This window comes from Rhinolophus hipposideros (assembly GCF_964194185.1).
Source record: "Rhinolophus hipposideros genome assembly, chromosome: 18".
NCBI lineage: Eukaryota > Metazoa > Chordata > Mammalia > Chiroptera > Rhinolophidae > Rhinolophus > Rhinolophus hipposideros.
In genome coordinates, this window is record NC_138064.1 from 23,028,191 (window position 1) to 23,047,928 (window position 19,738).

The window sequence follows — 19,738 nt, forward strand, 5'->3', positions numbered from 1 at the left end:
AAATAGTCTTAAAGTTCTTTGCAATAAGTAGAGCTGTTACAGTATCTGTTTATAGGTCAAACCTATTTAAATTTGCTTTGAGTATGTCTTCATAGCAATATTAATCTCATGCAACCAGCACACATATATTTAACAAGTTACTTGCAGAAATGCTGCACAGATCACTACAGATGCTCTAGATTAGAGGAAAAAAACTGTCAAGTTTCCCGTTACTCATGCAGCTCACTTACAAGATCAGTAGTTTTACTGTATGTTATCATAACATATTCCAAGATTGTTTTGACTTGTTTCAGTCATGGCTTTGTTTTCCTACCCATTAGTTGTTTCTGCCCTCAAGAATTAGTTGTTAGGAACATCAAATTATACCGAGGTGGTTCCGGCAACTCTGAGATTATAAGGCATGGGTCATGCAAAATGAATATGCCAAGTCGGGGGAAAGAATTTTCGGGAGCCTCTCTAAGTCTTGAAGAGGTTTCATTGTAGTATTTACACACTCTTATATAGTATAGAGAAAGCTTTACTTCGATCACAGGGCAAATTGTTGGTGAAAACGACTATCAGCTGATGGTATGAGGAACTGTCTTATCCTGGGCCCTTGGGCTCAGAGCTAGTATTCCTTCTGAGATCAAGTTAGTGTTTGATTCTACCAGGATTCCCTTGTGCTTTGAAGTGCTCTAAGATGCAGTTGACCCAACACTTATTTTTTTCACAGCCACTGAAAACTTGAAAATTGACTTATTCCCTTCCCATATACTATTATCCCCACTTAGCAGACATCATGCTCTTAAAATAAGTAAAATATAGAAAAACAATTGACTACAATGAGTTTCAGGTTACAGATCTGTAAGATGAGAAGGCAATGGCTGTTCAGATGTTCAGTAGCTTGCACATGTCCAAAGCATTGACTGCATGCACCTTTACCTAAGTTTCACACTATGCACGTGTGATTACTTGAAACTGTCTCAGAAAAACAGTATTTTGCTACTATTACTTTCTCAAAAATATATATGCCATATATGTGTTTAAAAGTAAAATTTTCTGATTATTATTATTTTTTTTAATTCCAGTTAAACTAAAACATGTACTTGGGAACTTTTTACCACTATCATAAGTGTATGTGGCTTTGAATTAGATATCTCTATTATCCAATATGTAATCATTTTCCATATATTTAAGCTTATCTCATTTCTCTGCCTTTTAACCTGCTAAACACCTTCTGGTTTTCCCTTGGCCTATTCTGACCACCTATCATCTTTCTAATTTCTTAGGTCAACTGAGACATCAGCAGACAGTTATCATTTAATCATTTTCATCCTTGTTTTGATCCATTTCCATATGGCTGTTGCCTTGTATAAAAATACTCCATATCACTTCTCAAACCTTTTACAAATCTGAACTGAATCAAGGTACTGATATAAAACTCTTAAAAATAATTTGTTATAAGAGATCTTGTATTGAGCCTTAACGTTGCATTTTGTTTGGTATATAAATATTCCTTTATTCCTATAAACAAAAATGTTGACATGAAAGGCAGCTGGTGTCTTTTTGCTGAGTCTTTTGCATATACAATTAGAGTGTGCAACTAAACGTTAGGAAGGAGTTACACCAACACAGCTAAAACCCAGAGGTTTTTAGTGATTCAAATTATAAACCCTGGCTCAAAATAAAAGAACTACTTTAAGAAAAACATGCTACAAATTGATGAAGCATGAAAAATTAAAACATATAAGAATAATCTTCCATAGTGCCAAAATTACATTAGTTATATTAAACTCTTCAATTTAGAAAACTTAAAAGCTAAGACTAAGATTTTACCTATAATTCCTTTAGTTTCGATAGAGTTTTTGTTCTCAGAAATGTATGAACTTGTTATATATTCAATCCACTTAAAAGTATAGCATTTATTTTTATGACATGGTAGCAATAAATGGTTTATTTTCTTTAAATTATGGATACAAATTTAGTGCTAATGAGTTTCATGGTATAGAATATATAACATAACATATAGCATTTCATTATAGAACTGTCTTGCATTAGTGTACCTATATATCTTATAGCTAGGTATGTAAAGGAGTCAATTTTCAACTGTAAAAAATTTCAATGTATACATTTATTAATGAAAATAACATACAAAGTGACTGCAAATGAACATGTAGGAATTAGAAGTAATTACTCCCCGTGTTCATCAATATGAGAAAATTTTCTTCAATAATTGGATGCAAAACAGGTGAACAAAAGGAAGTTCAATCAGAAGTTTTTAAATTTAAAATGTAGTCAACATTTTCCTAATTTTAACACTCCCCCTACACACACATAATTAGAATTTCATAAAATGTATGTGAAAAGCAAGTGGAATTATGGAAAAACACATGTATTTTTAATTTTAATTAAATCAGTCATAATCTGTATTTCATTCCAGTTTTCTGAAAATTATTTCCTACATGGTACTTGAATTGAATTGAAGAAAATCACCAATTTCTGAAAGAAATCATGTATCTAAAAGTAGGAAGAGATAGAATTATAGAAGTAAAGTATGTTAGATATTATTTTACACTTTCAGAAGTCATATTTAAGTATTCATTTCTTGTAGCATATATAGAAACACAACAATTTTTTGTGTGAAAACAACAATCAGTGTTATGTAAAAATAGTATTATTTAAAAATCAGAAAAGTATATGGAATCACTAAATAACCTGCATTAGCCATAGCAAAATTGTTCTTCAAATTTTATAATGCCTAATTCATGGAGAAAGGCAATTTCCTAGTTTTAAAAAGAGGAATGTATCATAAATCACATAAATTGTTTGGTATTTAGCTTCTATTAATATTTTCAAATTTCTTTATTTCATAAAAACCAGTTGAAGGGCATGTTATTTCTTCGAGAAATATAGCAGAAATAATATTTTTATCCTCAACAAAAACTTCAGAGACATATTCCACCTTCAATTTAAGTTTCCATACTTAAATTTATATATTATGACTGTATTTTACCTAGGCAAATTTAGCAGGTAAAATGCAAAGTAAAGTTTATAATATCTGTAGCTAATGATCATATTTAATTTTAAATATTTTATTACCATCATACCTCATGTCAAATGAACAGAAGAATGGCAACTCAAAAGAACCATGATTCTTAAAATAAAATTTAAGCAAATTTTTCACATTGCTTAAGTTCTATTCCACTTCAAGTAATTTTAATTAAAAAATATCCTTGCATTACTATTGAATATCAATTCATTCAAACAGAAGAAATAATAGGTATGTGTGTTTATCAAATTTAAACAGCACGTGTTTAAAGTAATTTTGATTATGTTTCTTACAAAAGATGAGCAACTTATGTTTTTCATATATTCAACTTCTTGTTATAATGTGCTGCTTGATATCAAACCTTGCATAAAATACTGTTATTAATAGAATATTTTAGGAAAATTCAAGTATATTTTACATATATAATAAATACTATATTATATATAGTTTAAAATTAATGCTATGTAAATTCTATAATAAATTTTGTGATTTTTACCATTGTTCATGATAATCAGCTTTTGTTGATGTGGACCCTAAAACAGCTATTATAGGAAATGCTAGGGATTTTTCCTGTTATTATATTTTTCAAAAAAAAATGGTATAGAAAATAAAATCAGTGTTTTGTTGTATTCCAAAAATCCGAAGCAATGAAAATTTTGGGGGGAAAAAAACTGATGAGGTGATTAATATATACTTGGAAATACAGAGGAAAAAGGCATATTAATTTTGGAGTGTATCAAGAACTCTTTTTTACTCCTTTCTCCTTTGAATCACATTTTTTTTCTCTTCCAAATAACATTTTCCTTATACTATGCTTTTATTAGAAATATGAACTCCATAATTTCACTGATATTATATATTTTGGGTCTTCAATTAGAAAGACTATTCCTGCTAGCTTTATTTTAATGTGTGCCTTTCACAGAGACTCTTCCCTTTCTAACCTTTTCTAATTTTTTTTTCTCTCCCATACTTCTAGCCCCACAGTTCCAGAGGCTGACTGACTAAGGCATGCTGTACAGAAATTTCTGGACATGTTGTTAACATCTGACACAGTGAGTGAGAAAAAAGCCAGCAAAGTCACCAGGCAGGTTCACGAAAAAGAGGCAGCTTCTGGAGATGAAAAGTTTGTGTGTTTTTGCTAGTTGCTAGTTACCTGCAACACACTGGGTAAATTCAAATCCATTCACTTCTCAATTGCTTGCTTTCTCTAAACTACTATAATGCAAACCAAAAGGACCTTTATGGGTGTTTTTTATTGATGTCTGCAGATCAAGTGTATCTTTAGTCTTGCCTGACATTTTCCGCAATGCTTTTAGTAGACAGCACTGTATTATGTAAATATTTCTGGTTACTGTTTATGGAGGTGGTTGCCTAAATTTCTCTTTGGATAAAGCCTTTAATGCTTTCACCCAGAATCCATGGAGGAGCCATCCGAGTTTGGGAAGTTTAGTGTTGCCCTTTGTACTTCAACTTTTAATATCAGGGCACATATTGAAACCATAAACACAATGAAAATTCAAAAAATATTCCGACAATATTAGAAGAATATACCCCCTCCTTTTTTATCCTTAAAGAGCCAAGGGCATGGGGAGTGGCAGGAAGAAACATTCTTAAGATCTAAGCTCTGGACGCCATCCTGTGAGTGCTTAAAACCCTTAGAAACGTGCAACCTGAAGAACACCCCCTTTCGAAGTCTAAAACAATATTAGATTCCCAAAATATCGGCAAAGAAAGTCTTACCGTCAAATGCTTGCAGCAGGTTCCAGCTCAGACCCAGACTGAAAAGCTGAGCAGCTGGTGAACAAAAGTTTTAGCTTTTTTTTTTTTTTTTTTTTTTTTAACGAAGTCTGCAAAACTAATTTCCCTCAAAATAGGGCTCAATTTCCGTTAAAGAAAGCAGCACTTACAAATCTCAGAATTCCTGATCACCCCCTCCCTATCCCACCTCTAAGCAATGGAAAACAATTCGAACTTTCACACGGATGTAAAGGTTTATTGCGAAGCCACTATTCTGCAGTACGACTTAAAAGAAAAGGGAGATAGACCGAAAGCCTGAGGGGCTGGGCGAGGGAAAAGGTTCTGCCTTGGGAACACTTCTCAAAGATTAATCAATACTTTTGCCCTAATTCAAAACAGATGGCCGGCCTAGTTTGCTGTCCCCATTAATCCCATTAACAACTTCAAAGACCTGGTCCCCATCCTCTGGACACCAGAGACAATGAAAATAAGGAGGCGACGCTGCTGGTGGCACATTCACATTCCGGGTCCTGGGAGGGATAGGTGAGCACGGATATTCTCCGGATGCGACCTGTCCCAGGCCGGACTCGACTGTTCCTGCAGCTCATTACTGGGGCTTGCTTGCCTCGTGTAAAGGACTCTGCCCTCAGCAGACAATGTCGCCTCTCAAGTGGCAGAATCAAAGTCCAGCTGTCGCTCGCACTAAGTCATTGGTGGCAAGTTTTCTAACTCATTTTCTATGATGCAAGATTAACTAGGTAGATATGAAACTCCCAATTTACTGAACTTAGGGGAGGCGGGGGCTATCAAAATGTAATACTTCTCAGTAAATGGAACCACGACCAGAGCGGGAGAGGGGCAAGAGGTGCTGTTAGCTGATTTATTTTTGACTGGAGAGGGTGGATTTCTGGAGGTAAATGAGGGGACATGGGCTGGCTCCTTCCTAAGGGGAAAGACTGGAAATGTGCGTGCAACATACACATCTCATGTGACCGGGACGAAATCGCTTTGGAATATTCCTGACCCAGGAACAGTTCTTAGCGGACACGTGACTAGGAAATTCACCGGGACCAGGAAAGCAGGGGACAAGGCATTTGAGGTAAGCAGGGGAGAAGAGACCCCACCTGGCACCGCAGGTGACAATGCCAGAGCCTGGACATCTGCAGCTGTCCTGCCCGGTGCTACCTACCCCCCAATCCCCGCCGCCCATAGATCTCTCCTTTCCGCCTTCAGAATGGCTATTTCCCGCCCGCGGGGCACATCCCTGCAACTTCGGATCTGGTGTCCGAACCCATTATCAACGCACCCACAAAAACCACCTGCAAAAAGTTAGGCGCGCCACTGCGCCCAGGGCAGGAGGGGACGCGTAGCCAAACTAGCTTTCTCTCGTGCTCCCCAAGAGCTAGTCGTCACCCTATCTTTCCCACAGGTGACAGTGTCCAAGCGGCACCGACAAGACACCTTTACTGAGAGAAGTGAGCGGGCTGGACGGGCTCCTCCGCGCGCCTTTGCCGCCCGCGGGGAGAGGAGAGCCGCTGCCCTGGGCGGCTGGCGTTTAGGCGCCCCGCGCGCCGCTCGCACTCCCGGCGGCCGACAGGGGCGGGCGGGCGTGGACGCGCTGAGTGAGTCCAGCGGGTGAGGAAGTGGAACTGGGAGCGCGTGGCTCAGACTGAGCGGGAGTTTTGGAGGGAGTTTGCATGTGGTCAGCGCTGGGCGCCTAAGCCAGCCCCCAGCTCACATTACACTCTATTTATAACCTCTCAGAGCCGTTTCCCCCTGAAAGCAGTTCTCTGGGACCACCTTCTTTTGGCTTCAACCTCTCCTACTCTTGACATCTGAGTAGCTCAGAGGGAAGCTCCTTCAGGTCAGAGTGTTTATATGTAAAGGAGACTGGCCACTAGGGCTCAGGACCGGGATTATCCGAGCTCTACAGAAACGCGGGCGGCTATTGCTTTGGGAGGGGGAAAAGTCACACGGTGTCCAGTGAAAAGTGACAGAAGGTGGTGGCGTTTGGAACCGTCGTGAAGTCTTCTGCCTGGACCCCGAGACTTGCATGCTATGGAACACCCGCTCTTTGGCTGCCTGCGCAGCCCTCACGCCACCGCGCAAGCCTTGCACCCGTTCTCCCAGTCTTCTCTCGCCCTCCATGGAAGATCTGACCATATGTCCTATCCCGAGCTCTCCACTTCTTCCTCGTCTTGCATAATCGCGGGATACCCCAACGAGGAGGGCATGTTCGCCAGCCAACATCACAGGGGCCACCACCACCACCACCATCACCATCACCACCACCACCAGCAGCAGCAGCACCAAGCTCTGCAGACCAACTGGCACCTCCCGCAGATGTCCTCCCCCCCGAGCGCGGCTCGGCACAGTCTCTGCCTCCAGCCGGACTCGGGAGGGCCCCCGGAGATGGGGAGCAGCCCGCCAGTCCTGTGTTCCAATTCTTCCAGCTTGGGCTCCAGCACCCCGACCGGGGCCGCGTGCGCGCCGGGGGACTACGGCCGCCAGGCGCTGTCACCCGCGGAGGCGGAGAAGAGAAGTGGCGGCAAGAGGAAAAGCGATAGCTCAGGTAAGGGCGCGACGGGCACCTTGGGCGCAAGGGGCGGAGAGATGTCCAGGAAGATTCTCTCTCAATAGTGAGGCAGCAGGAAAGCTGGTACAGGTCTTGCCCTTTCTGGCTCCCCGCCGCTAAATTCCGTGAGGCTGCTTTGGTCCTGTTATTTGGGGACACGTGTTTCTCCCAGCGCAGCACTGTAGCCAACAGCACTAAACTCTCCAAGGTTCAAAGTGGTTTAGCAGAGTATTGAGAAAAGAAAAAAAAAAAAAAGGACAAGTGACAGTATGTGAAATCGATTGAGAAGCGTGACTTTCCCTCTGAGCGATAGGGAGAGGAGGAGTGCACCCTGGATGAAGCGTTCGCTCAGCGTGCGTGCGGGTGCCGCTCCTTGACTTTTTCCCTTGCAAATTCCCGACTCTGAGTGGCTCGATTTTTCCCATCGTTAACTGGATTTCCAAATTATTGCACAATATTTGGAACTTGCAATGGAACTTGGCAGAGAGCATGAGAAAAAAAAAAAAAACGTTTATTTATTTATTTACGTTTTATTTCTGATTTCAGAGTACTTTAAATAGCACCTATTCCAAATGGTAAAAATGTCCCTTTCTTGGGGAAGAAGACCTAATGTAGGAATTCAAAGGGTTTTAAAGAACGTATCCGAGAATTGTAAACAAATACATGCTCAGACTCTCGAAGAAAGACGAGTCTTAATAGTAATTGTATTGGTGTGGTACTAATCTTAAGGGAGAATCTGAATTTCAAAGGTGGAAAGTGATATTCTCTTCCAGTTGAGAATTATCGGAGACAAGTTCTGGGAAATTAACAGCAACCCCAGTAGTGCAGGTTCGCTGCGTCTCTGAGGCTGGTATTCAAGGGTGCGCGCAGGAGGCGCTCATCTACGTGGGGACCAGTCGAATTGCCACGCAAAAGGGGAACCTTGCTGAACGCGGATCCTTGAAGGCACAGTCGCCAAGGAAACTGTAGCAATCCAGAGAAACTCAAGTTTTCCAGGCTACTTCCGAAGAGCCCTGACCTAGGTGTATCATTAGGACATTGTTAAAAGATGCTTTACAGTTAAGGGGGTCCTGAGTTTTCTTCTGCACCTATAGCGCAACCTGAGTTCCGTCTTTTTGGAGGGTGTCATTTGTTTAATATAGTATTTACATATTTTTCTACCTTTGCGGAATTGGTTTAACAGTCCTAGAAGGCAATTCCAGATATTGGTTTGAAGGATTGAGGACATGTTTATGATTTAGAATTCTTTAGGTACGATTCCTCATTAAATGACAATGATTGCGCCGCCAATTTCAGGTTCCTTTGCAGCAATGCTATCAATTGTTCTTCAGCGTTAGTTATGGGAAATCTAACTTTTACTTTCCAAGGTCAAGGGTGAACTTTTAATGCTTGACTCGCAAATTACCTTATATCTAAGAAAGTTACCAACAGTATCACTCATATTTAATGGTTTTTACTCACCATATGTAAAACACTTAAGACAAAGTTGAAAGGTTAATCATAGCAAGCAATTTTCCTTCTTCATTAGAAAATAAGTCAATTTTAGAATGCAGTGATCCTTTCATAGACTCAGAATTTGATATCGATAAAACTGTTTTTGGAAACAGATCCGAGTTCGGATTGGTCAGTGCACTTTTGCAATTATCAAGAAGCTCTTACTGTTCATTTTACTTTCTGCAATGAGAAATCTGTGTGATGGATTGTTCCTTCTGCTTCCTGAACTACACCACTGTACCTAAGGTTCTTAGGGCAAACTGAATTTTCATATAGATACATGTTATTTTGGTTGGGAGGAAATAGAAAAAGTGGGATCTAAGAACTGGTTCCCTTAAATTATTTTAATAACAACTTTCTTAAGAACATTGGTTATATCAATAGTTTTACTCTCCTTTGGTGGGAAATAATCGAATTAATATAACAATAAATATAACAGTCAATAATTAGAGTACTAGAAAAATAAACAAACACAAAAGTTTGCATCAGCTACATAAATTATTAAGATTACATCTTAAGTGGGAAATACAATTAGTTATCACCAAGGATAGAATCACTGGGGAGGAAGAATGAGTGTTTTCTTTGATGAGATATTTTGAAAGAAATTTTGACTAACTAAAAGGAAATATCACAATAGTGTCTAGTTAAAAATATGTATAATGTAAAAATAAGTCTACTGAAAATAAAATTTAATTTGCAATTTCATTATTTGAGTTAATATTTATTGGACCTTTAGATAGATTTAAATTCAAGATATCTTTCTGCTGTGATGATATTACATTTGGTGTTCCATAATTTATGTCTGCAGTTATTACATTTTATAGCAATATTAAGGCATCTTGATTTCACAGAAATGAAAGCAATGTAGAAATTCACTGTAATTCTGATATATAGTTACGCATATGTCTCATTGCTTATAGCAGTTTTAATATTTCAGTATTTTTACAAAACAAAATTAATTTCTGAACTCTTGAAATTTTAAAATTGTATTACATGAAAGTCACATCATGTTAGTAGAGAACACTTTTATTTTGTTAAGCAGTTTATAATTATTATATATTTATAGTTCAGAGTAAAGGTAGTGCATAAATCCAGGGCAAAGTCGGAACCAAAATTTTGTATTCTTGCATCTAATACCCATATTGGATGTATGTGTATATGTGCATGACTATGTAGAATTTTAATAGAATTTTAAGCACCAAAAAAATATTGAAAAACCACCCAAACATTATCCATGGTAATGATGCTAAAACTACAATCTGTAACATTTTTCAGCGTGCATTCAAATGCATTTCCCCCCCACACACATTCACAACTCAAGAAGCTTAAGCATCTAAAAACAAATATTTATGGACTTTATGCTTCCATTATAGTATATTGACAGTTGAAAATGACCAAGTTTAATAGAAAAGCACACTGTTATTTTTTATATGTGTTAAACATTTTTGCAACTTTGAACCTGCTATGCTTTCCAGTGCTACTGGCAAAGCCAACATCTGCCACATCTTCAAAGGAACTCTTAAAAATCAAAACTTTACAACTGTACTTAAAGCAATCTATACAAAGCAGGTGATTCTGAAAAAAAGTCTATAAATAGGGTGAATTACATTGCTTCAATTACATTTGATTGTTCGTCAAACAATGTAGTGATAGGTATAAAACACACTTTCAGTCAAAATAACCAAAATAGATTAATCAATCTAACTTTAGTTTTTATGCAAGTAAGATACAGTATAAATGTGTAAATATTTTCTATCCAAATTAATTGAATGAATATAAGTACATAGTTTATACAAAATGAAAATTATATAAAAAAGGAAATGATTTGAGATGTGAGTTTTACAAGGTTTTGAATCATAGTAGATTCCTGTAAAATTGCAAATATTTTATTTATAGCTACAAGATCATAAAATATTTACTGTAAAATTATGTCTGTCTATATGGCTGTCTAAGCAGAATGACAAGAAAGACATTAATAAACTGGAAACTTATTAAGCTCACCAACCCTAACTCTAGTATTATAGTGTATTTTTCTAGATATTTCAATCATCATGTTTTCTAAAATAAAAAAGCCACTTCATTATTCATCTTTGTGTTACTGGATTATAGTTTTTCAACATTTGCTTTAGAATTTTTTAAAGTCTATTAGATTTTGATTATTATAGGATAATATGGGACAAATTAAGGTCTCAAATTTATGAAATAAAAAGTACAATTTTCATTCTTTTTCTTGAAATCATAGATTAATTTTAGGTGTGAACATATTTAAATGGTGACCTGACCCCCCCACCCCCCAAAAAAATCAAGTACCAATAACCTACATGAGTGTTCTCAAATGATTACATTCAAAGGTCAAGAGCACCAATATCTTTAGAATTAAGGTGCTTTATTGTTGAAAGTCAGCAATGAATGGAAGAAAGAATGCAAATAAAAATAAAAATACTTTCAAGTTTTGTGTAAATACCTTTATTTATACTTTATTTGAAAAGGAAAAGCATTATATGCAAGGTATGTCACCTCTAAAACTTTCATTTGGGTTAAAAACCCAATACTAAATATTTAAAATTTTAATCTTTGTTTACAGTAATTATCACTGGAAACTAATAAGTTGGCACTCTGTATGTCGATCTGAACTAAAAAACGTAAAATATATATTTTAAGCATTGCCACGTTTTCCCTCCGTGTTTAGAAACATAGACCCTGCATCACAGCGTTAGAATTTGTAGTAACTTACAATATTTGTTGTAAGACCTAAAGAGACTAAGAAATTAATTTTAAACAAAAAAGAAATAGCAAACGGATCAACCTCTTCCCTTAGATTCAGGGAAATTTGGGAGACTAATTCCATATTTATTAGAATTATTATTTTTTATTTGAGAAATAACCTATGGATTAATTAATAGCTGAATTATGTAGGAAATCCCCACATATAACTCTATTTCATATATCTGGCCTGGTAATGGTGCCAATTTTATTCATTTACTATGTTAAAATTTATGTGTGTTGGGCAATTTTATTCATTTACTATATTAAAAATGGCAGCCAGAAACACAAAACAAAGATATGAAGCCTTTCAGATTTTGATTTCAAATGAGAAAAACCGACATACTACAACAATGTATTTTAGTTTTAGATCATGTTCACCTCAATAATTCATTTCTAAAATTTCAGAGCATGTCTCTTTTCCAAGCGTTACTATAATGATTAGAAACATCTATGAATGATAAATGCTAAGGATAGAAAACATATTAGGAAATAAAATACACACAGGAATTCCTTAATTAGTATTTGTTGAGTTAATAGCTGTGGATAATTTATCTCTGTCAAGTTTTCTGTATTTTTGCCACATTATTTTTAAAGTACTATAATATTCTGTGGAGAAAATAAATTAGCACATGAAGTGAGAGTATCAGGAGTAGCATTTCCCCCCTTTGATTGTAATCATAAAATAAGGATTAATTCCTGAGTGGCCAGTTAAACTACATTTCCTGGGTTATAGTACTGGTGACTGATTCCAGAGGTGGTAGTATGGGGGGTTGTGGGGGTGAAACACAAACCGAGATGAAAGTCCACAAATCAGAAATTGAAATAGATATGATATGTTTTATATTTAACATATTTAAGCAACAAAACACATTTTATTGTCACAACTTATTTCTCTATATTATGTGTCTTAGCCACTAATATGGTTTAAGTTATCAATAATAAGCTTTTTGTTAAGGTTGCAAAGGAAATAAGCACTAACATTTTTCCTATTTTTTAAATGATGTTCTTATGACTGTTTCTTAGAATAACTGTATTAAACTGAAACTTCCAAGTAGACATGGAGTAACACAATAAAGAAAAGTCGGTTGCAATACTCTCTACACTATTCCTAAATCATAGACATTGGTGAGGTTCAAAATTCAGCTGGAGAACACCTTGCAGAATATTTTATTTCTCTCATTGAATAAAACAATGGTAGAAGTTATGTGGGCCTTCAATTTGCATTACCTATGTTGAGGCAGAATTACTAATAATTTAAATCTGATGACCTTTTCTCTAATGGGTTTCCACGTACATTATAAAAGTGTAGGGGATTTATTTTCACTTTAAGAAAGTTGTGTTAGATTGTATTTTATGATACAAAATAATATCTATTGATTCATTTGTGTACATTCGAGACTGTTTTTATATTTCAGAATATTTCTATTTAAAGCCTTTAATATATTTATTACTAAATTCACAGAAAGTCACTTAGTAAGAGTATGCATTCATATGTGATTGAATGGGTCAATTATTATTTTTCCTCTATATTTGGCATTTTAAATATGCAATAAAAAAGTAAGCCATTATTCATGAAACCTTCATTTACAATGTTACATTTTCCACAGCAATATAATATTTCTGAATCTATATACATTATAAATGTCTGTAAATTTGGTACTGTGTATTGGAATATTGGTTTTCATAGAACTCTGAAAATATTTTATGATATATTCTTTGGTCGCTTACATGTGCAGATGAACAGGAATAACCAGGTAAAATCTGTATTATATGTATATATTCATTTTTGGAAAGGGTTTGTATGAGTGAGAGAAAAATTCTTTAAAAAATAATCACTTTGCTCTCTCTATACTACATAGATTTAAAATTAATAAATTGGAACTTTAGCTTATATGATATTGCTACACTATTAAAAGTCAGCATTTTCTTAAAAGTCTAATGATTCTAAATATGTGTGTATGTTGGTGACTTAATTCTTATATCCTTGGAATTTTCACTTTTACTGCAAATATAACTGTTTGCTAGGTAATACTCATAGTGGTAAGAATGCTAGGGTTTTAATTAAAGATTTAAATTAAAAAAATCTTTATCTTCAAAATTTTATAGAATAAATTCAATTCAGATGTTTCAAATGTATTTAAATATCCTGGTGGGTTTTGTTTTCTTTCTAAGATTTCTTTCTAAGATGTTATAGATAGGCTATGCTGATTGAAATTTTGAGTTTAAGATGTTTGTTTTCCATAGTTTTTAGTTTCTACTGTGTTTTAGTAGAAAGGCTAATGGCAAAAAGAAAACAGGGAGGGTGCTGAATTAATGAGGACATGGCAGCTATACTTAAAGCTCACTTTAAAATAATGAATTTATGTAAAGAGATACCTACACACCAGTAGATAGAATTCCAAATTTAATTACTTGATAACAGGCCACCTGAGCTACAGCATACACATTCAACACTGTAATATGATGTTAAATGTTCGTTCCAGTTACAACATACAATATTAGGCTTGAAACATACGCAGCTGTGTGGAGTCCAACAGGCTGAAACTGATAATCAATGATAATCATTAAAGTGAAATATGCCAACTCCCCTGCAGGTTTTTTCTTTTTTTTCCCCTTCTAACTCATTATTCTCCACATACTTCAAGAGATTTCCATTATACTACAAGAAAAAAAACAAAAACAAAAAAAAAACTCCAGTTATCTTACATGACTATGGGCAAGAAAATGAGTAAGATGAAGTCATCTCTCTCTCTCAGGCTCTGCGGAAACCTAGAGGCGGGTCCAGCTTAGGTTGGTGGATGCCAGTAGAATTTTAAAGGCCTGGAATTTTACTCTCTGAAAATATAGGCTTAAAGCTTTGCCAGAAATGACACCCAAATAAAAACTTATTTTTGCAAAGCGATAGTTATTTGCAAATGTAGTGGTGAAATGTATTCAGTGTCTGTAGAGATGGCCTCTTATACTGTCTGGACTGTACAGTAAACTTTTGGATGATTTTTCTTAGCCTCCTGAAAAACCAGCAAGCTCAACTGAGGTGTATTCTTGTTAGTTGAAATAAAATAAAATGGGCAATGACTTATAAAATGAACAATGAATACCAAATAATTTTCACAAAAGATTGCTTTTATTTTGATAGCAAAAATGTGTAGTTCAGTAAAATGGAATTGTGCCATCAAAAATTTACTGGGAACTAAATAGATAAAACGTAGTTTTGATTTTGAAGGAAACCAGTAATTTGGCAAATGGGTTTCACATTTTAAGAGTCAACTAAAGTTAGTCCTAACTTTAGTACTAACTTGAAATTAAGTGAAATCTGTCCTTATTTAATAATTTTCAAAAGGAAAATGAGCTCACAATATGTTTACTGCTTTTCATAATTAAAATCTCCGCAACTACAAGTGTAAACTACATTTACTTCAGAGCTTTCTTTCTTATTTGAAATATAAACGAGTCTGACTGCATTAAACTAGACAGCATCTAGACATAAACTACTGAGACAGATTGAAATGACAGGAAAGCCAGAGGTTAGGCATCCAAATCTGGGAGCCTGCTGCCGTACATATTTCCAGGATTACCACCGTTTGCATGCCTACCTTCAAAATTTAGGGAATTATAGATATCTTTTCTTCTAGAACTATTCTTTGCTCCTGGAGATAGAGCTTTACTAAATTTATTCTTGGATACCCAGATATTTGAGAAAATAAAAAGAAGCATCAACACTATTTTTTTTCATATTCAGCAGTTACTTGATAAACCATAAAGGATTTATCTTATTTCTTAATCATCCTATCAGACAAGGAAATAGGTGGCACAGTCAAAGGGATAATTGAAGAGAGTTTGATGATTGCTATTTGGTGGTAGGCAGTATGTAGGAAGCAACAGAAAATGGTGAATCACCCAGGGCCTGGCCACAACTGGAAAACATTAGTACCCCTAAACCTGAAGGAGCTATTACAAGAATCCCGAATCCAGAGAGAGCCTGTGGGACAGAAGCCTGCTGGCAAAGTTGGGACCTCAGATGGAGTACTGCAGCTGATGTTAAATATCACCCAGTAATTTGTTTGCATGCCTTCTAATCTCCTTGTGTTGTCTCCCATTGGTCAAATGTAATGAGAAGATGAAGCAAAGCACATAGGTCTTGGTGGATGAAATCCATTGAAGTCAACCTAAAGGAACACAGGCCATAGAGAAGAAATGACCAGAGTAGATCTAGCAGAACACATCTAACTCTGTTTCTTACTAGTTGTGATTCAACTTCTCTGTATTTTAGTTTCCTAAAAACTATACTGAATTCATAAACATAAAGCACTTAGAACAATGTCTGGCTCAGTAGGTGTTAATTGTTATTTTTATCATATATCAATGTAGGTGCAATTAGGTTGTGTGGGTGCGCAGCATCTGAAAGTAATTTTTCTGTCTTATGTTCCTGTTGTGTGTGTGTGTGTGTGTGTGTGTGTGTGTGTGTGTGTGTGTGTGTGTTTTACTACTAATATTGCTATAGGAAATGTTGCTTGCCTAAAAGATTGCTAAAGATTTAAAATAATCTGCAGCTGTCCCTCAAAATGTAAGTCGCGTGCCATTTTCCTGAAATGTAGAGTGAGTTCTAGAACAAATTATGTGAGAGACTCAAGTTGACTTCCCTTAATCACCTTTAAGATTCCCATTCTCTAGTCTCTTGTGCTTGGGTATCTCCTAACCTTTCTCTGGTGTATCCTCCATTTCTCTAATAAATATCTGTTTTCAAGAGGAATGTTCACAGGGCCATTTAGTCAAGAGGGAACACTACTTAAACCAAACAGATTTAAATATGACAGTGAAATTTCAGGTCTCTGTTTCAGCTGTTAGCTTGGCAGTTGGGCATAACATTTTTCTTCTGTGTTATAAAGCTTACTGCAGATAAAATTTACATATTGTAGCTCTTTGTTATTTTTGTTGTTCCCATTTAGAAACCCTCTGGCATACATGCAAATACCACTAAAACTAAAAATGTATATATAAAATGCATAAAACAATTTTAATTTGGTAATAATTTTTTTCAAAGAAAATAATTTGCTGGTTTGTTTGTGTATTTATTTATATTTAATAAATTGTTGAGAATTATTGCTTAGGTTGAAGCCAGAGAAAAAGCAAAACTTGCCCGAATTGTAAGTTCTGAATGATTGGCTAGTTTCACTCTGTTTAGCTTAGTCCCTCTCCTGCACCCACAGTTCAATGTGAGGAATTCAGAGATGTATTGCTGAGAAATTTTAAATTATTGTACACGATGGTCTGTGGCAGTTGCTTTTGAATAAAGAGTAGAATCAAATACTGTATTAAAATTCTAAAAACCAATTTAACTCTTTCACAGCCATTTAATCCTTCAAATAAGGGAAGTTCAGATGGGTATTAGACGTATCAGGAGATTACTTCGTAAGTTTTAGTCTAATCACTATGTTGCACACCTGAAACTAGTGTAATATTGTATGTCAACTGTAATTGAAAACTAAAAATATACATAAAAAAGCAATAGCTAGTCCTTCTCTGCTAGATAATGGAAGGCTGGGAGAGAGTAAGGCGAAGAGTGTAGGAAGAACATAACATTTAATGTTCAGTAATAAAGAGCATTGACAAAAAGGTGCCAACTGTATCTTGGATTTCAGGTTTGGCTTAATTTGTTATTTGGTTTTTTTTTTCTGTGTGTTTTTTTTTTTCTGATGAGTTGTAATCTATAACAGATCATTAGAATCAGAATTATCAAGACACTAGAAGAGTCCCGAGGCATCACCTAGTTCAATGAATGTGTTTCCTAGAGGAGAGAAAGCGCCCAGAGAAGTTAAGTAATGTCTGTCCATTCCAGCCAAGTGGTGGCAGCTGAACTTCCATATCCTCACTTCAGCCTAGTGCCCTTAAAAGGAAAATCTCATAAAATATTTTTAAACCCTAAGTTTTTAGTCTTCCCAATAAAAATAAATTTCAGCATCATTTAAAATGTTGGCTACTGCTTTTGAGTGAATAAAATGCAATTTCACAAAGTGCTTTACTTGGGTGTAAACTATCTCTTTCTGAGTCTGATTTTATGTCAGATTACCTCAGTAATTTTTCATTCTTGTTTTATGAATATGAACACTGTTATACACACTTAGCTTCAATTTTCTTACTTTCTACTGAGGTAGTTCTTGCTAAATTTTTCTAAATTGAGCTTAACCTATCCTTTTTGTGTTCAAAGTAATGAAGAGCAACAAGTAGACATCTGGCAGCTCTCCCTTATCTCAAGTCATTAACTATATCTCCATTCTTAGATACATATTGATCTTATTTTTTAATTTAAGACAAACTTCTTGCACAAAAGATTCTGAAAAATATTTACGATCGGTCATTTTGCCTTTGTTAACCAGATATGTCTTCCCTGTTTCTCCTGCTCTCCTGCCCATACCAATCTTCCCCACAATCTGTAAACACCAGACCCATCTATTCCTCCCCAGTACAATGAACCACATAACCTCTGGAACACTGACTCTCATGCTAATTCCACATCATTAGTTCTTACTAATCCCTCACAACACAAAATTAAACATGAAAAATATAGTTCACTATTCCAATTTTTTTTCCTTTTTGTCTAAACACAACTTTATTTCCAAAATAATAATCATAAATATTCGTCTTTTACATAATTTTAAATTACACTCAAAATGCATTCACATTATTGGTCTCAATTGATTTTTTCTCCTTTTTCACTAGACTTATATTCAAGACTCAGCCACGCTGCTTCTTTCTATACAGCTCAGCCCAAATCCATTCCATTCAACATCCTTCTATATTTTTTTCCTATTCCTACTTTGATGTCTTTTACACTTAATTTAGATTTCTCCCCAGGACTAATGATGTAGATGTCTTTAGAGTATCTTTATCTCTTTTCATTCTTTCCTAATGGAATCCTATATTGAACATAAGGTAATATTTTTTGCTAATATTCATCAATGATATGCCACTAGATTTTACTTGTACTGATTTTTTTGTCCAAATAAATTTAGTTTAACACCAGATACATATATATATATATATATATATATATATATATATATATGTCTTCAGGTATATGTATTCCAGATATATGTATATCCAGATATATGTATATAATGTATAATTAAATATAATATGTATTATGTAATATAATGTAATTAAATATATATTGTAATCTCATATATATTATGTACATGATCAGATAGATAAAAAGATGTATTTAGACTAGAGCAATGCTTTCCTGGCAAAGGTTTTTTTCATTCAGTTTATGGAACGCAATACTAAATCTTAGTTTAAAACAGTGTTCTTATACTTTTTGATGTGGGTACCTAACTAGTCTATAGTCATAGCTGCATTCAAGGAATTTTCCACAAGATTTTCTGCATCTCGCATTTAGTCAAGAATCCCTAGTGACGTGACACATATTACTTACTATCTAATTTCCTTGGATAAAAATTTAGGACTATATATAAATGAGCTTCCAACTACAATCTCCCAATTCAATCATTGAAAGGCTTAGTTGACCAGCTGGGCCAGTTTTGTTGACACTGGTTTTGCTTTCACTTTAACCAGTGTGTCTTCAATAAACTTATTTATGTCTCTCCCTTTGTAAAAAACTTTTTTATTTTGAGAAAACTGTAAATTCACATGAGATGTAAAAAATAACATAGAGTGATCCTATATGTTCCTTACCCAGTTCCCCACAATGGTAATATCTTTCATATTCATAGTACAATAACATAACCAGGAAACTGATATTGATACAATCTAGAAAACTGATAATGATACAATCTACAAACTTTATTCAGAATTCATTAGTTTTACAGGCACTCATGTATATGTGTGTGTATGTAGCTCTGTGCTACCTGTCAGATATATTTTGTATTTTGATCCCATAACCTGTAATTTTTTTCTAATATATATTCATGATTTTCATTAAAATCTGGCTATTGACACATTCTCCGGTCAATACCAGCCTATGCTAATCATTGCATTTCCCTTACCAAATAAATGTGTATATACTGCACAATAATACACTTAAATTTTGCCTCATGGTTCTTTGCTGTTCTTATTTCACATGTCTCTAGCCTTTGGTTTGAATTACATACACTACCACATGAAAAGTCTTCTTTTTATTT

The 19,738-nt window shown here is 35.2% G+C and overlaps 1 protein-coding gene across 2 annotated transcripts in view; it reads left to right on the forward strand.

The window, feature by feature from the left end:
- Positions 1-5,557: 5,557 nt before the first annotated feature.
- Positions 5,558-19,738, forward strand: part of MEOX2 (mesenchyme homeobox 2) — a 66,124-nt gene continuing 51,943 nt past the window's right edge. Inside the window, exons 1-2 of one of the 2 annotated variants that reach the window (XM_081079724.1) lie at positions 5,754-5,864; positions 6,195-7,337. In XM_081079724.1, the coding sequence (XP_080935850.1) occupies positions 6,824-7,337 (514 nt within the window). In that variant the 5' untranslated portion in view covers positions 5,754-5,864; positions 6,195-6,823. Of the gene's footprint in view, positions 7,338-19,738 lie in introns of both variants that reach the window. The other variant, XM_081079725.1, reaches the window with a different exon arrangement.